Source organism: Peromyscus eremicus, chromosome 23 (genome assembly GCF_949786415.1).
Source record: "Peromyscus eremicus chromosome 23, PerEre_H2_v1, whole genome shotgun sequence".
In the NCBI taxonomy this organism is placed as follows: domain Eukaryota; kingdom Metazoa; phylum Chordata; class Mammalia; order Rodentia; family Cricetidae; genus Peromyscus; species Peromyscus eremicus.
The window spans coordinates 36,317,963-36,336,103 of NC_081438.1; the positions used below are offsets into that span (position 1 = coordinate 36,317,963).

General features: G+C 44.2%; 1 protein-coding gene across 5 annotated transcripts in view; it reads left to right on the forward strand.

Annotated features, from left to right (window-relative positions):
• Positions 1-9,641, forward strand: part of Cdk8 (cyclin dependent kinase 8) — a 70,235-nt gene extending 60,594 nt beyond the window's left edge. For 3 of the 5 annotated variants that reach the window (XM_059248926.1, XM_059248929.1, XM_059248931.1), the window contains 6 exons: positions 1,407-1,476; positions 2,597-2,669; positions 5,046-5,143; positions 5,715-5,793; positions 5,911-6,069; positions 8,373-9,641. In XM_059248926.1, coding sequence (XP_059104909.1) covers positions 1,407-1,476; positions 2,597-2,669; positions 5,046-5,143; positions 5,715-5,793; positions 5,911-6,069; positions 8,373-8,498 — 605 coding nt within the window. In that variant the 3' untranslated portion in view covers positions 8,499-9,641. Of the gene's footprint in view, positions 1-1,406; positions 1,477-2,596; positions 2,670-5,045; positions 5,144-5,714; positions 5,794-5,910; positions 6,070-8,238 lie in introns of all 5 variants that reach the window. The other 2 variants (XM_059248927.1, XM_059248930.1) reach the window with 2 other exon arrangements.
• Positions 9,642-18,141: the final 8,500 nt, after the last annotated feature.

The following is an 18,141-nucleotide window of genomic DNA, read 5'->3' on the forward strand; positions in this document are numbered from 1 at the left end:
GAATCTCTGTGAGTTCAAGCCAGCCTAATATACATAGCAAGTTTCAGGACAGAGCAACATAATGGAGGGTCTCTGTCTCAAAAAAACCAAATTAGACAGACAGACAGACGATAAACAGACAGACGATAGACATCAATTCTTGCCCTCTTAAGCATTTACATTGTTAGAATGTTGTAAGAGTAGACATGGCTTGAGTGGCTAGAGAGGATTTACTTCTTCCTTCTTGTGTCCAAGTTAGTTACTATCTCTGAGGCCCATGGGAAGGAGATATGGGACTGACTGGGAGTAATGAGGACCACAGTCAGGGATGATGCTTAGCATGGGTTTAACAGTTAAGAAGGCTCGGGTAACAAGAAGCCAGAAAAAGCAAGCAGCAAACTCGGATCCGTCATAGACACTTGAATCATAGGCAGAGTTTGTACTCTGCTCCAGAAAGGTTAGTGTGGCTGTGGAACATTAAAAGTTTCAGGAGAGTGGCTAACTGAAGTCAGGAAATCAGCCGCATGTAACAGTACCACAGCTGTAACAACATAGTAAGGTCAATATATAACTTTCTTTAAAAAGTATATAATTGAGGGAAAACTAAATGGTTAGCCTAAGACTTTTTAGCTTGAGAAGTTGGCAAAGCAGAGAAAGTGGAGCAAATAAGTAGTTGAGGAGAAAATTCCCTTTTAAAGTTCAAGTATATATTTAGTTTACACCAGGTGATGTCTGTAGAAGATACATAACCAGCATTCCCAGCTGCCTGGTACAGTCTGTGCACCTAGCAGATCCTTGATAACAGCCACTGACCGCTTCGGAAAGGGCAGCTTAGTTAGCATACGTCCACAGCACTTCTGCTGCCTCAGACAAACTGGGGCGTTGTTGTTGTCTCCGTGGCTCACACTGTATTGAACAGTAATACTAGGAGTAGCCAAGGTACCAGAATCTGTGCTGTGTCCCACCATTTGCCTTAATAATGTGAGGAGGAGCTTTAAGAGTATGAAAGGAGGGCTGTTGTCTAGAAAAGTGTGATGAGCCAGTCAGAGAAAAGATCTTAGATTTCTCAGGTAAAGATACTGCTTGCTGATGGAACCAAGAATTTGATGAATGAGGAAAAATAAGTGGCTTTACTAATAGAAATAGGACTATTTAGTAGCAAATATCTATTTGTGATCCATTTCCTTTTAGTGATAGAATGCTACTGGCAGGTCATAGTGGAACAGAGCAACAGGTGTAGGCTGACCCTTGAGTAGATGTAGAGCTGGAAGGCCATGGCTTGACCTTACAGCTCAGGATGTAGCTACAGCTGAGCACTTCCTGTGAGAGCCAGGCTCTTAGAAAGTGCTCAGAGTAAGGTAACCTTTGTTAGCATTCTTGAGACTTAGAGCCTAGGCAACATAAACATTTATCAATGTATTTCACAGATAAAGATTGGGAAGATATAAAAAAGATGCCCGAACATTCAACATTAATGAAAGATTTCAGAAGAAATACGTAAGTTGGAAAGAAAATGGACACTTTGTTGATTTTTAACTTTTCCAGAATAGTCATAATAAAATTAGATGTTTGGCATGCCACAGCACTCACTTAAGCTTATTGAAGAATTTTACTTACTCATAAATGCTGTTATGTTGCTAGTTCTCATTTTGAAGATAAATTGACAGAGAGGTGACTCTCAGCAGCAGCTGATTTGGAGACGAGGGAAAATCAACTCATTTCTTTCCATTTTTAGTACTTTCTGGAAGCCAGACATTAGTGGGAAGTACCACAGGCAAGAAAAGTACAAATATACAAGCCTTGCTGATGGTCACTTGCCTGCCCATTTAAAGTGTATAGAATTGAAAGCAAGTATTAATTAGGGGGAAGTGAATATTTCACTTTACTTAGCTACAGGACCAGGGGTAGGCAAAGTCCAGTACTTACACATATAACAAATGAATTTTAACCTTATACTGGCACAAATGTTATTTAAAATAATTATTAAGAAGTAACAATTCATGTGGGGAAAATACTATCCGTGATGTAGTCATGAAATTGTGTTGAATTCCATCATCAGTTCCCACTCTTGGGGTGACTAGAGTGGCTCAGTTGGTAGAGTGCTTGCTTTGCATGCATGAAGCCCTGGCTTTGATCCCCAGCACTGGGCTTGGTGGCACATGCCTGCAACCCCAACAGTAGCATCAGATGTTCAAGGTCATGCTCAGTTTTGTAGTGAGTTTGAGACCAGCAATACTTGACACCCTGTCTCAAGAGAAAGAAAAAGAAAAAAATCACCAAGTCGTTATTATAGCTGGGTATGGTAGTGCATACCTCTAATCTCAGCACTTGAAGTAGAGGCAGGAAGGTCAGAACTTCAGAGTCATGCTACATAGAGTTGGAGGCCAGCTTGAGCTACATGGAACTCTATCTTAAAAAACAAAAACATCCAAAGACTAGTGTGGAGATTGAATGAAGCATAAAATTGGCTTAAGGCTGCTATTTTATGCTGCTCGGAGCATCTTCGATGTGTGTTCCATATTGGTTTTGATGAAAACAGTTGTGTGTGGGAAGCTATTAGCTGATGTAAAATTCAGCTCTGATCTAATGTGGATGTTTCGTGGTGTTTCTCTTTCAGGTACACCAACTGCAGCCTTATCAAGTATATGGAAAAGCATAAAGTTAAACCTGATAGTAAAGCATTCCACTTGGTAAGCCTGAGACAGCAGCACAAATCAGAGCGATTTCCAAAAGTTACAAAAACTACAAGAGAAAGCCCTCCTGCCCTCCAGAGACCCCATCTGCTCACTGCTTTGCACTTTAGTTCTTCTTCTCATGCATTGCTGGGAGTAGAGTCCAGTCCTTGTCCTCATTAGATAGTCACCTTGAACAACACCTAGAGCTTTGTATTGTCAGCTACTTAAAGATGACTTACAAAATCTCAACTCCTAAGTTACCTCATCCAAGCGAGTCCTGAAAGGCCTTTGATGACAGTCTTACTCCGTTTTCTGGAGAGATGGCATGCTTGTTGTGTAAATGGACACAGGCTGGACTCTAAAAGAGCCAGTGCACCAGCAGGGCGGTTGGATCCAGCTGTTGCTCTCTTTGTTTATAACAGCGTGACACTATAACTGGAAACGCTTTTCAGTTTGGTGTTCCCACGGAAGGTTTATTAACGTATGAGAGGTTTCAGGTCATATGTATGTCACTTGGCCTAAGATTTCTTATAAAATGTCTTCTAGTGTACTCTTAGAAGGGTATTCTTTGTCTTTCCTTCACAGCAGCTCTTCCTCCTCTGCTTATGCTGCCTTCTTCCTCTGATGTCTGCTTCTCTGTTATCCTCTGGCTATTAGATCGGGGTTTGCAAGGCAGTGCTTACCTTGCCACGTTACCACATCCAAAATGTATGGTGACGATTTATTCAAATGTATTTGTAACAAGACCCAAATTGGGAAATTAAGTCAAATCCTTTGAGATTTAAGACTTATGGATCCTAACAAAATATGGGCAGATGAAAAGGCATTATTGGGACTGCCATGCCCATCCCCAAGTCCCGTGCCTTCCTTATAGTCTAAGACTGGTGGACCCTGAGAGGCTGTCTTTGTAGCTTATGTGTTGATTTTTTTTTTTTTTAATAACCCCAGGACCTCATGTGTGCCTGTGTGTGCTTGCAGGCTGTACCCCAGCTCTGTCTGATTTTATTGGGGCAAGTGTCTTAATTATTGATAATCTCAGTCTCATCCAAAAGCTCTGATTTAATCCCCCTGAAAGTGTTGGGTTTTTTATCTTTTTTGTTTGTTTGTTTGGTCTTTCAAGATAGTGTTTCTCTGTGTAACCCTGTCTGTCCTGGAACTCTTCTATGAAGACCAGGCTGACCTCAAACTCACAGAGATCTGCCTGTCTCTGCCTCTGAGTGCTGGGAATAAAGGTGTGCACCACCACTGCCTGGCCAAAATGTTGGTATCTTAAAGAACATACCCAAAAGTTTTTTTTTCCTTTCTAAGGTACTTCCACAGACATGATTAAAGATCGTTAAATTAAATGACTCAACTTTCTCTGTATTTTAAAGATATTTTTATGGCCTTTTCTCCTTTATGAGTTATCACACTAAATCTCAGTTTATCTATTAGTTTATTACTTCTCAACCCAAGTCCAGCTGGAACAGCTGGGAACTTGCTGGAAATGAAAGTCATTGGGTTCCTGTTCACGTCTGTCTGGTTCTGGGCACAGGGCTCAGCTCTCTATCTGTCAGGCTCTAGGAACAGGGCTCAGCTCTCTGTCAGGCTCTAGGAACAGGGCTCAATTGTCTGTCAGGCTCCAAGAACAGGGCTCAGCTTTCTATCTGTCGGGCTCTAGGAGCAGAGCTCAGCTCTGTCAGGCTCTAGGAGCAGGGCTCAGCTCTATCTGTCAGGCTCCGGGAGTAGGGCTCAGCTCTATCTGTCAGGCTCCAGGAGTAGGGCTCAGCTCTATCTGTCAGGCTCTGGGCACAGGGCTCAGTTCTGTCTGTCAGGCTCCAGGAGTACTGGAAACAAGCTATGGTAATTGGCACTATTTTTATTCTCCATCTGGACAGATATGGTTACAAAGAGGTGAACTGACCTGCCAGGTACCCTCAGTCAATAAAATCTGAATCAGGCTTTGGACTGAGCAGTTGAGTAGGGCAGTCACTAGCTCCATGCGCCTCTTGAGCACTTGATTACCTGGTATGGCTGCAAGAATGCAGCTATGCTGAATTTGGATACAAATCTACTGACTGCATGTGGCTTGTGCATTGTTTATATTCCAACACTTTTTCTTAAAAGGAGTAGGAAATGCAAGTTTAGTCATTCTGAATTGTGTGGATAATGAAGGGAAGAGCACTGGGGAGGGTCAGGCCGTGTAAGTGTAGTCACATGAGCTGATTGTATGCACTGTGGCATTAATAATCGTGTTTCATTCCTGATCATTTGGGAGAGAAAATACCATTCATATATAGTGTTAGTTTTTAGAAGTATGTCATCCCCCTAGGTACTGACATAGAACTTTAGGGACAGTACACTAATGTTTTTGTGGGAGCACGCACTGATAATTCTGACTTGTGATTTCAGCTTCAGAAGTTGCTCACTATGGACCCAATAAAGCGAATTACCTCAGAGCAGGCCATGCAGGACCCCTACTTCCTAGAAGACCCACTTCCCACGTCAGAGTAAGTGGTGGATTTGCTGACTTCCTGACTGTTGGCGTCTAAACGCTCTTCCTTCTAGTTGTCACACTAAGTTCCCTTGCCTCTGAGGGACCTGAAGAAACTGAGCTTTACTCATTTCATGTGTCATTTTGGGTCTTTGTGGTTCAGAGGCAATGCTGAAATGGATTCTTTTCAACAGTCATCCATTTACTAGTGATGGGTTTGCTCTGCTGTGGCTCCTGCTCACTGCACTGTGTAGGACTGGCTGCACTCAGGGAAGGCCTCTTTCCCGTCTTTGTTTCAGCTAAAGAAGGGCAGATAAAACACTGAGCAGTAGTAGATACTTGGTTTGCACTAATGAGGGCCGTCCTGTTGGGTGATTGTGGTTACACAGTGAGGAGCCTCCCAACCACCTGCTGCAGTACCATTGGTTAAAGGGTTCTGTGCCTCAGATTGTGTGAAAGATGCTTATATCTGTAACTATGGAGACAGAGTCCTGTCTTCTTAGAAAGTGACAGTGAGTCACCTAAGCCAAGCACTGGAAATACCAGGCAGCGTGTGAGACAGCTCTTTTCTTTTCTCTTGTGAATAGTGTTTTTGCTGGTTGTCAGATTCCTTACCCCAAACGAGAATTTTTAACAGAAGAGGAACCTGATGACAAAGGAGACAAAGTAAGTATTAAATGACGGTCAGTAGTGCCTTCCTTATGCACTTCTGGGACCTTTGGGATGTGGCCACCTTTGGTTCTCCCTCTGAGTTGAACTGTGTCTTCTGTTTAACCAATTGAGAAGAACCAGCAGCAGCAGCAGGGCAATAACCACACTAACGGAACTGGCCATCCAGGGAACCAGGACAGCGGCCACACCCAGGGGCCCCCCTTGAAGAAAGTGAGAGTTGTCCCTCCTACCACTACCTCAGGTGGACTCATCATGACCTCCGACTATCAGGTACTCCAAGTGTCTCGTGCTGACCTGCTGTTCTGGGGTTTCTAAAGGGTCTGTTGCAAAGTGTGGTCTAAAGTAGCCTTGGTGCACCTGGAAAGCTGTGTGAGCATGGCATGTTCCAAGTATGGAAGACTGCAGACTCGGAAAGTAGAAAGGGAGCAGACATGGAGTGGAGAGTCCATGCTTGGCAGTCCCGTAACTTGAGACCTCTAGAGAGGCTGGAGACAGTGCAGCAAGTCAAGCACTCCACGTGAGCGTTCAGACCCAGCACCATGTTAGTGCTGGGGCCTGGGGGTCCACCTCTACCCCATCTCTCCAGTCATTGCAAAGGCAGAGACAGGAGTCTAGTCGGTCAGGAACTCAGTTCACATTAGAGCCCTTGCTTCAGTATAAAGTGGAAAGAAATGCTGATTACTTTCCACTTTATACTGAAGTGAACCTCTGGCCTACACACATACATGACACACACACCACACACAGACACACACACACACAGACATACCACACAGACATATACACACACACAGACATACCACACAGACACACACACACCACAGATATACACACAGACACACACACCACACATATACACACAGACACACACACACACCACACACACAGACACACCACACAGACACACACACACCACACACACATAGATACACACACACCACACATATACACATAGACACACACCCCACACACACATATACACACAGACACACCACACAGACACACACACACCACACACACACAGACACACATACACCACACATATACACACACACCACACACACACATACACACAGACATATCACACAGACACACACACACCACACATATACACACAGACACACACACCACACACACAGACACACACACACACCACACATATACACACAGACACACCACACAGACACACATACACACAGACATACCACACAGACACACCACACATGTACACACAGACACACCACACACACACACCACACACACACAGACACACATACACACAGACATACCACACAGACACACACACACACACCACACATATACACACAGACACACCACACAGACACACACACACACCACACACACACAGGCACACCACACAGACACACACACACACCACACACACAGATACACATACACCATACAGACACACACACACACACACACACACACACACACACACACACACTCATAGAAAACACTTGGCTTCAGTGTTTTTCACCTGTAAAGTGAAACTGGAAAGTCCTCTTAGACATGGTGTGTCTAGCCTTTAGCCAGTCATCTGAACTTGGTAAGTGGCTGCTTTTGTTTCTGAATGGCATAGAGTAGTGATCGAGCACAGGCTTTCAGCCCTAGCCTAGCACTTACTTCCGTTGAGCCTTGAATAAGAGATCTAGGTGTTCTCCATGTCTTAAATGTGAGAAGGAAGGTAATGTAAAATTCCCTCTAGATAGCATCCTCATTTGCAGAGTAGGAACAGTGATCAGAGTGTGATGTTTGGGAAGACGGAAATGGCTGTGGGTGCTGAACATGGGGCCTTCCTATAGAAGCACTGCATGGATAGTGCTGGCTATTTTTATTTTGTTGTTGTCATCCTCACTAACACTCTTAGAGTCATTCACAGAACAGTAAGTGCCCTTACATGGTTGGGTGCAGCTCACTAAGGACTTAACTGTGTTCTGGCTTTTGTGCTTGTATGTGTTTGTATGTGTGTGTACTTGGGCACACATGCATGGATGTGGCTGTGTGGAGACCCTCAATTGACATCAGGTGTCTTCCTTGAATTATTTCTTTATTTACTTAGGCAGTGTCTCACACTGAACATGGACTTGCACATGTGGGCTAGTCTAGCTAGCCAGCTGCCCCTGGAGATCCCGTCTCTGCCTCCCAAGTGCTGAGATTACAGATAGCCACCATGCCTACTGGCTTTTACGTGGATTCTGTATATCCAAACTAAGGTCCTCACACTCATGTCGCAAGATATGATGAAATCTCCCTAGCATATAAATAGGTGTCTTTTATGTCCTATATTTGACCTTCCTAAAGAGAAGCAAATGGTGGAAGACTTGGGGTTTTATTTGCTTTTGTTCTGTTTTGTTTTGTATGGGCCAGTTGTGAGGCTTTTGTTGTTTATTTGTTTTTATTATTTTAATTTTAAAGCTAGTACCTTGCAGAAACTTTTACATCTTTGCTTCCTTGGAACAACACTTCAATCCCCTGTCGGCCATGCTGGCGTGGGGCCAAGCTACTTCGAGAAGTTCCTGAATCACGTTTTTCCCTCGTCTTCTTTCCAGCGTTCCAATCCACATGCTGCTTATCCCAACCCTGGACCAAGCACATCACAGCCCCAGAGCAGCATGGGATACTCAGCTACCTCCCAGCAGCCTCCACAGTACTCACATCAAACACATCGGTACTGAGCTGTGCTGGAGTCTGTCAGTGCACTGTTGCTCATGCTGTAGGGCTGGCTGCAGCACTCTGCGGGAACCTGGTGTGGGCCGTGAGAATGTACTGTACAACCACATCTTCACATGTCCAGGAGCCAAGTCCCACCAGTTGTCACAGATTGGGGTGGTAGCGTCCAGGTTGTCCCTAAGTTTGGAGTTAGACTTGAAAAGAAAGTGCTAGCACAGTTGTGTCGTGGGTTTGCTACTTCCATAGTTTACTTGACAGGGTTCAGACTGACCAAGCATAGTTTTCAGTGACAGTCTGTAGCAGTTGAAGCTGTGAAATGTGCTAGGGCAAGCATTTGTCCTCGTGTGTGGTGACTTTCCGTGTAACAGCGTTATCTGACCAATAGTACACACAGACGCAAGGTTTAACTGGTACTTGAAACACAGATTATGTTAACAAAATAACTGAGACTTAAAAGATTATTTTGGTACACCTTTCTTTTTAGTGTCTTATCAGTGGGTTGATTCATCCTCTACAGAAATCAGTGTTTTACGACCAAGAATATTGCTTGGATTGTTTAGAAAGTACAGAAGAACCACATAGTTCCTACTGATAGGTTCCAGAACTCCCAAAGATTCATTTCCAACTTAGAGGTTTGTTTTTATTTTCAATCTATGACTTGACTGGTCTTAAAGCTGCTATTTGATAGTAATTAAATATGTTGTCATTGATATAAACCTGTTTGGTTCAGCAAACAAACTAAAATGATTGTCACAGACAGTGTTTTATTTTTCTCGTTGGTGTTGCTGATTTGTGAGCATGCTTTCAGATGAAAAAAGCATGAGTGGTAACCTCCTTAAAAAGGCACGGCATCCAGTTCCCATTCTTTTGTCCTGATTTTAAAGCTGGTTAGTGTAGTGCTATTAAATTTTGTTCAGTTGACTTTCTTTTTAAAAAGTTGTTCGCACATTTTTTTTAGGGTGCCCTTACTTCAGCAAAGGAGAAGGAGTAGGAGAGCCTTAGAATTTTTGAGGGAAAAATAAAAAGCTATAACATACAACGTACTGTATCAAACTATTTTACATGAATGACACAAGTATTCTGAATAAAAAAATTGAACATTGTTAAAAACAAGGTGTTATGTAATAAATTTATTTTTCATAAATCAACGTATGGAGTCAGCTATATTTTTTGCACTCACAAAGGGCAAAATTACAACAGAAGGTCTTTTGTTGTCATTTTAAAATGTGCCTCTGCATAGCTCTTCCCTGTCCTCTCTTGGTGATGTCTGTGTTCTGATGGTGCTGTGGAGGATAGCTGAGGCTGAGGTGTGGACTCTAGGTGGCTGCTTAGGCCTCTAGTGCAGGAAGACCCTGTTCCACTCCCTTAGCCTGTGTTCCCGCCTCAAGATGAGAGACAAAGAGTTTTTAGAGCTAACATCTTTTCTCAAAATCTGAGCCCATTCTTGTAAAAACATTCTAGAACATTTCAGGAACTGAGGAATCACTACACTGATAGGCCTGACCATAACAGTAAGGGTAATTTTTGGGAGTGGAATTTTGAGTTTTCTCACCCCAGTTCACACCTACACTGCATGCCTTGGATCACTTAGCTCCCCTCCTTAACACCCCACCCCACCCCACCCCCGCGGTGCTGTGCGTGAGTGCACATGGAGTTGAAGCCGCCTGTGGCTGTGGTGTGGTTCTGTCAACCTGACTTGTCACTATGCTTCTTAGGTCCCTTCCACTTGGTCTTCTAGTAGTTCTCTCTCCTTTGCCTAGAAGCTCAGTGGATATGAGGCCATCTGTACCTCCTCCTCGGGATCTAGTTCCAGAGATGATTCAGAGGACTTGGAGAGATTGGAAATGGGGCTCCTTTTCAGCACACTCCCCTAGTTCTGAGACATCAGTCAGAAATGTGTTAAGAAGACCATTCTGTGGGCCTGAAGAGATGACAGAGCAGTTCAGAGCTCTGGACCCGGATTCAACGCCTGGCACTCATGTCAGAACACAGCCATTTGTAACTACAGTCCCAGATGCCCCCTTCTGGCCTCCATGGGTACTGCACACACGTGATATACATGTTATGTATACTCGGACAAAACACTCTTTAAAAAAAACAAAAACAAACCTTAGAAAAGACTACTCCATGGCCACTCAGCTCCGCAGTGAGGAAGAGATTGAGCCACAGCATCACTTAAGTAACTTGAGGGAGGGGCTTGCTGTACTGGCAGCTTATCTCCTTTTCCTCCTTGGAGTTCCAGAACCAAAACCGATTATAACACACTCCACACTGATGCCAGAACCAGGGGCTATGTTCTCACATTTCCCGAATTTCACCATCATCACCCGCTCCCCAAGTGAGCCTCTTCAGTCTTGTGTGAGAACGTGGTGGTGGCTGCCAGGTTGGCATACCTGGCTTGCTTGCTTCCTGGGCTTCCATTTCCTTTATGTGATTGCGTCTGTTACAGACGACATCCATGTGATTGTACTTGCCAGCTTTTTCTGTCCCATACCTCAGTTTTGTTTTGCTGTGTAGCATTTATCACCTGACTCACCAAGTCTGTCCTGTAGAATGGAAGCTCTTGAGAGTGGACCTGTCTCATTGCTCGTGGATAATGTCATGCAGGCATGTGACTTCATTAGGCTGGTGATCCCAACATTTCCAGTCCAGACCCACCTGTCCTAAGTGACCTCTTGCTATTGGTTATGGTGAGTGCAACTATCCCAGACCAGTCTACTCTCTGGTCCTCCAGACTCAACCGTGTCCCAGGATAGCTGTCTACCCCCCCAGGGGGCCAGACAAAATCCAGCACTATTTTTTCTCACATGCTCGTATATCTATTTCAGATATAAGTCTTGTTGGCTGTCCTTAAAATATAAATATGGTCTGTAGTTTAGCTTTATGATAACATTCAATAAAACTGAATTTCAAGTTTGGATCTTCTCCAAGACTAACTATTTGCAGTACATCCCTCTCCCTGGGCACTGGGCAGCACAGTGGGAATAATCTAGAAAAGCAGTGATTGTAGCTTGGTGCAGTAAAAGTGATAAAGATAGAACTGTGAACAAAGATGCCTCAGATTGAGTTTGATCCTGATAAAGCTATCCCGAGTAATCCATACACGGAAATTACGTTGAAATCACTGTACTCACTGACCAGCCTGACTTAGTGAGGACACTACACTGAGGGCTTTGTGTCTCTTGTGACCATGTGGCTAATTGAAAATCCCTCCATTAACCTGCACGTTACCTCCCTCATCCCCCAGTCTTCTCAACACAACAGACCGCATGAGCATTTTAATGCTGAGATCATGCCTGTCCTCTGCTCATAGCCCTCCAACACATGTTGGTAAGAGCAAAGACCTTGCCGTACCCCACAAGTCCCTCCATATCCTGGTGCCTTTCTGTGCAGTCTGTCTTCTGATACCCCAGCCCCACTGCACCTTGCAGATCTTAGGGCTGTCAGGCATTCTTTGTTCCTTCTTTTTACACTGTCCTGTCTTTCCTTGCTGTTTTGATCAGATGGGCACCTGTGCCCTGCCTCTGCACACCAGCATTCTCTTCCCTGTGCCTGCCCTGCTTTCCCATAGACTGTTTCATAGCAGTAACAGGCACACTGTAGTTCTTTTTCCTCTCCAACAGAAGAGACATTTCGGAGGACAGTCTAAATCCTAGCAACTAAAAGAAGATGCCAGAGTCTAAGTGAAATGCCCCAAGTGTTGGAGTCCCACTTGATTTCTAGGAGGTGGGACTGCATTGGTGGTGGTGTGTGTGGAACCTTTAGGATATGGGGCCCACATGGAGGGCATGGGTCACTGGGAGGCAAGCAGTGAGGGTAGCTGGTTCTGCTTCAGACCTAAGCTCTCAGCTGCCTCCAGAATGTAATCGACCAACTCACACTCCTGAGGACACAGCCAGGAACTTCTCCTACCACCACACCTCCCCTCTGAGAGATTATATCCTTAAGCAGTGAACCCAGCAAAGCCTTCCCTTTCCGGGTTGTTTGTGCCATATTCTCTGTTACAGGAGCAAGACAAGTCATTTTAATAATGTGCTTTGGGTGTCCAATGGCATCTCAAACTGGAGCTATTCAAAAGAACTGCATTGACCATGTAAGTTTTAGTTAGTCTTCATAGAAGGGGGAAAACTCTGCACAGGATAGAATGCTTTTTCAAATACAGAAGTAAGTTGTGTCCCCAGTTCCTGAGACACTCATCACAACTACCACTTTTATGTCTCTGTACTTCATATTGTTTCTTATGTCAACTTAAACTGTTCAACTATAGGGCCTAAATTCAGTGTCTCTGCCTCCTCGAACTCCACAAGTGGAGTTCTTGAACAACATGGTGTTTAACCAAATTTATTACTTCAAAATGAAATTCTTCATTCTCACTGTGGGAAGCATAAAGGTGATCGTGCGTTTAGGGACTGAAGTACTGAATGTTCGGACTTGGCGACAGGAAGGTGAGGCTGTTGTTTACAAAACGTAGTTACTCCTTTAAAATTGCGGCACACGGACTCCCTCGTTTTCTGTTTTCTAAAAAGGACTAAGGCTTCTGTGATGTGGAGGTGCCATTAAAGGAATAGAGATAAAACGATTTCACTTACCATTGAGTAAAAAGAATAGGAAATTTAAAACGCAAGGCATGCTGTGAGCCCACGTGAAAGGATAAATGAAAATGTGACCAATCTCAGCACCGGTAAGGGACAGGAGATTTGGATGATGAGCATCAACTGAGGCAGGGGGAACATGGGAACAATCACTTCGTGCCTCGAGGCACAGCTTCCCGAACACAAGTGTGCTCATCCTGGCTCACTTTGTTGAGTCACCACACAAATTAGCTTAGTCCATCAGGACAAGGAGAGTAGATCTGTGCGAATCCAAATGGTGCCCCTGGAGTGGAGATGAGAGGTGTGTGTATGTCTGAAGCATCGGAAATTAATATTTCAGGGCATAAGCACCATGACCAGCAGACTTTAGGGAAGTTCCATATTTGTAGAAAAGACTTAAGTTGTTCATTCCACTTCTTACATATATGCAATATATGAGCACAGCCCTGTGCATTGGACTGCAGCAAATTCCTGTAGAATCTGCAGGAGACAAATGACATGAAGCAGCGTGGTACAAGTAACAGTGCTGCACTGTCAAAAGCCCAAGGAGAATGTCAGAAGTCAGTCTTAAGGATTGTCAGAAGATGCCAAGAAAGTGATGTTGGAGACTTGAAAAAAAATGTGAATAGTGTAAGAAGTGCCTGAAGTCTGATGTGTGAGCGGAGGTAGCGCGGGTGTCTAGAAACAGCTTGGATGTACTGGCAGAAGAATGGTAGCTTTTGTGCCAAAGGAGAATGGATCTGTGGGTGTGGGTGAGAGCCGAGGGAAAGCAGAATGAGCGGTACCCTACGTTGTGTACATGCTGACTATCTTGGAGGAAAAGGCATCATTAAGAATATATGCCGGCAGGTTGGGGAGGTGGCCACACCAGTGATGCAGGACATGTGACTCTCTCAGGTGTAGGGGGCAAGGTGGTCGGAGCCAGAGAATGAACATCTTCAGCTATGAAACTTTCTTCACCAGCTGTTCCCAAAACTCCCAAGTAAAATAACTTTTTAAAATCTGCCTTCCCAAGCCAGGCATGATGGCCCACGTCTTTAATCCCAACACTCAGGAGGCAGAGGCACGCAGATCCATGAGTTCAGGGCTAGTCTGGTCTACAGAGCAAGTTCCAGGACAGCCAGGACTATTATATAAAGAAACCTTGTCACCAAAACAACAAAAAATGTGTCTTCCCTGGCCACTGACATCTCTGTATCACAGAGCTCTCTGACTTAGCTCTCTGCCTCTTACCCTCGCCATACCATCCACCTAGTGATGATTCCTCAGGAAGTAAATAAGAGCTGGTGTGATGCACACCGGTCATCCCAGCATTTGAAACACGAGTAGCACACCAAGTTAGCAGAGAAAGTTCCAGCCTAGCCAGGACTGTAGCAAGACCCTGACTCTAAACAGACACTAACAAAAGCAGTAAGAATGCTCCCCTTATGTTTTTAGTTATTCAGTGGTCTTTCACCACACTGAAAATAAGGTCAGCATTACTCAATGCTTCCTAGAGCAGCCCAGTTTGTTTCCTTTCTCCAGTCCAACTACTTTGGCCTCCTAGAAAATGTTAGCACATTCCTGTCTCCCGGCACTCATTTGTACAGCCTTCCTGGAGTTCCCTAAGTCTCTCTGACTTTCTGTTCACTTCCTTTTGTGCTGTCACCTCCTTGATAGGGGCTTTCCCTCCTAAGCATGTCCAGAATATTTCTCAGGGCAGGTTAAAATTGCTGTAGGCCTTGAGTTCAGCAGTACCAGCAGCACCGGTCCTGCCAGAGTTGTATAACTTTCCTAAGTATCTAGAGAATCCTGATAACTCGTGTTCAGGGTCACAAAAATTTATCACTACACACAGTTTCATAAAGCAGCTCTTTCAGCTATACCCTAAAGTAATCAGGAATGAGGTACTGTGCTAAACAGTGCACACATAATTCTCTCAAGACCAATATGATGAAAGCATTTTTCCACTTTGTAGATGAGAAATATGATCTTCAGAGAAGTTGTGCCATACATAAATATGAATTTAGCTCAGGTTTGACCTGATCTTCAGCTGCCCAGCCCCAGAAGCAATACACCTGGGTGGACATACCTGAGCAAGTGACCACTCAGTATGAGAACAAAATGTAGCCTGGACACCAATAGCCGTAGATTAAATTTTGGTGAGCATGGGGGCCAGTGAGGATTGTCGTATTTACAAAGTGTTTGGAATGTTGACCTGTTAGTGTCAGTACAAAATGAATTTGTGTTTTACTGGTTACTAATTATACCTGTTCAAAACACACTTAGCTCCGGATTAAAAAATGTGCTAGCTGAATAGGCCCTAAAACCAGCTTGATTAATGTCCGATAGTCCTCCCAACCTAGTTTCTTCATTGACACAGAATGTGCTAAAAATAGACAATGAGCTCTTTTCTCTGGTTTCTGGTACCGTAGGCTTTCACTTTGCTCATTTTCTCTGGCTCTAGCAGGTCGCCTGACAATAGGCATCTGGGACAGAAAGCAGTGTATGTTGGTTTGCACTTCTGGAGTTTGGGGTTTGGCCATCTGGGGCAAGTATACGTCAGCTTCGGCTCACATAGGAGGCAGGAGGAATAGTGTGCAGGAAAAGCACCGTGCAAGAGTGCGCAGAAGTGTCAGGTCCTCGTTAAACAAAGCACTAATTTCTTCATGGAGATGGAGCCTCATGAACCGGTTACCTGTTAATAGACCCAACCACCTCTCAACACTATTGTGGGTGGAGTCAACATGAGTTTGGAGCGTGTAATTTCTACTGTAGTTTTGTGACAAGTATACCATATTCCTCTTATTCATAGTTTTCAAATGCTCATCTCTTCCAGCCACTTCTGTAGTCACTAGTTCCAACTAGGTGTTGACCAGTGTCTGACGCATACTTTGCCTTAAGCTCATGCCCAATATAGATGTCATTTCTCACCCTAGAGCCTCTTGGATGCTTCGTAGAGTGTCCCCAGAGATCTATGCTGAACTCAGGAATGTGTGAGAGGATCTAGGTGAAGCTAATGACCGTAGGGTTGCTCTTGTTCTGAAAGTGAAAAGAGCCTTGTTCTGCTTCTCGGAGCAGGCCAGTTTGGGGATGTGTTCCATAAGGCTTTACAAAAGATCATGACCCTATAGAGACCAGCTTTGCAAACTAGAGAGTCACAACCCCATAAGGGGAAAACTGAATGTGAGACACGATCACAAAGCTCTTGACAGTAGTAAATGGTTTTTGAATACACAGCAAAAATTGATTTAAAAATCAAATGTGTAATGAACCCGAGGCATGCCTGTCAGTGCTCACCCATGTATCACATGACTTTGTGGTAGTCAGTTCTGAACATCCAACATGTGCACTTTGCACTGTGCATGCCGTCAGGCCGCACAGTACCAACAGTGTCTGAGATACTTCAGCCCAGATTTGAGACTGTGGTATATCCTGTGAGCTTCAGTGTATTTGCTGTACATACAGAGTTTTCTGCCTTTACAGAAAGAAACATAATGGTTTAATAACAGAAAGTAAAGACCTCAAATATTTATCTACTGTCATTTCTTGATATGTAAGTGTCAAATTAGTTTATCTTTGGATTGAATAAAAATATTGATTAACCCTAAAAACGCCTCTGTAGCAGTGTCAGGTGTTCAACCAGATTCGTCTCTTTATGCAGAATACACAATCCATCTCATTTTTGTGCATTCTGATTTTGTTCATAATAGATGGCAAAATTATATACACCAGAGAATTATTTTAAAGTAAGTTTATTTGATTTTCATGATCAGTAAATGTTGGATTTTTTAAATATTTTATTTATTTATTATGTATACAGTATTCTGTCTGCATGCCAGAAGAGGTCACCAGACCTCATTTAGATGGTTGTGAGCCACCATATGGTTGCTGGGAATTGAACTCAGGACCTGTGAAAGAACAGCCAGTGCTCTTAACCTCTGAGCCATCTCTCCAGCCTAAATATTGAATTTATATACCTATTTTATATCCCCATCGGCCCAGGGTCATGTAAATTTTCTTCCAGTGAAAAGCGATGGTGAGTGGAAAGGTTTGAGAAGCCCTAGGGTAGAGGGGTGCCCCCATGTACTGGCTCTCCTCCCGTCCTGGTTTGCCTTGCAGTGCTGATGAGCAGTGGTCAGGAGTCAGTCCCTTCCTAGGATCCTTCCTCCAGCCTTTGGAAGAAGGCAGAGTCCAGGCTGAGAAAAGTTGTGTTTCCTGAGACCTTTGACAGAGCTGATGGTAAAGAGCTCATCGCTGACAGGAGATGGCATCTTTGCTACTGGGATTCTCTCTGTGGGTTTGGGAGAAGACAAATGTGGAGGTGAATGGCTACATTATGTAGATCCTGGGGCCCTTGAGCAGAACAAGAGACAAAGATGGTAGAATTGATCCATGTTAGTTGCTTTGGAAGACTCAGAAAAATTAAAACGTATGCTCTGGTCAGCCAACTACCAACCCATTATGATGTGATTCTCAGAGGGGCAGGGTGGGTGAATGATGGACTATTAGCAACTTCTCATAAACGAAACCACTGGTAGCCCCAGTTACAGTTGCTCTGCTGGGTGTGTTGTATTCGCTAACAGTGCAGCTCTAGCACTGTGTATATTCTCCTCAGTCCCCATCAATAAAGTCAGAAACATTCATGCTTGCACAGGAAGGGCAATACTGGCCCTCCTCCTCATTACAGTTTGGTCTGCCTGGGAGTGATGTCAAGGAAGATGGCAGAGTTGGAAACTTCTGGAAATCCATCTCTCTAGCTGTGTAACAGTTATACTGGCAGAAAGTCTAAAGTGGCTGCTTTAGATCGTCAGAGCCCCACTCCCACCCCCAAACGGTTTATCTGCTGTGTCGCAGCAGGTTTCAGGTATTGATGTGGTGGTAAGCTGGGAGATGGCAATCAATACTCCTGACTGCTTGCTGCAGCCACAGTGGGGATCAGGACCTTTGAGAGGAGGATCTGTGTTCTGATTAGCTCGTCATTCAGATCACCGAGTGCTGGGCAAAAAGTGTGCATGCCATTGTCTTGGTGCCTACCTCGAACATGGTTTCTTTTGGTTGGTTTTCAGTTTTTTTT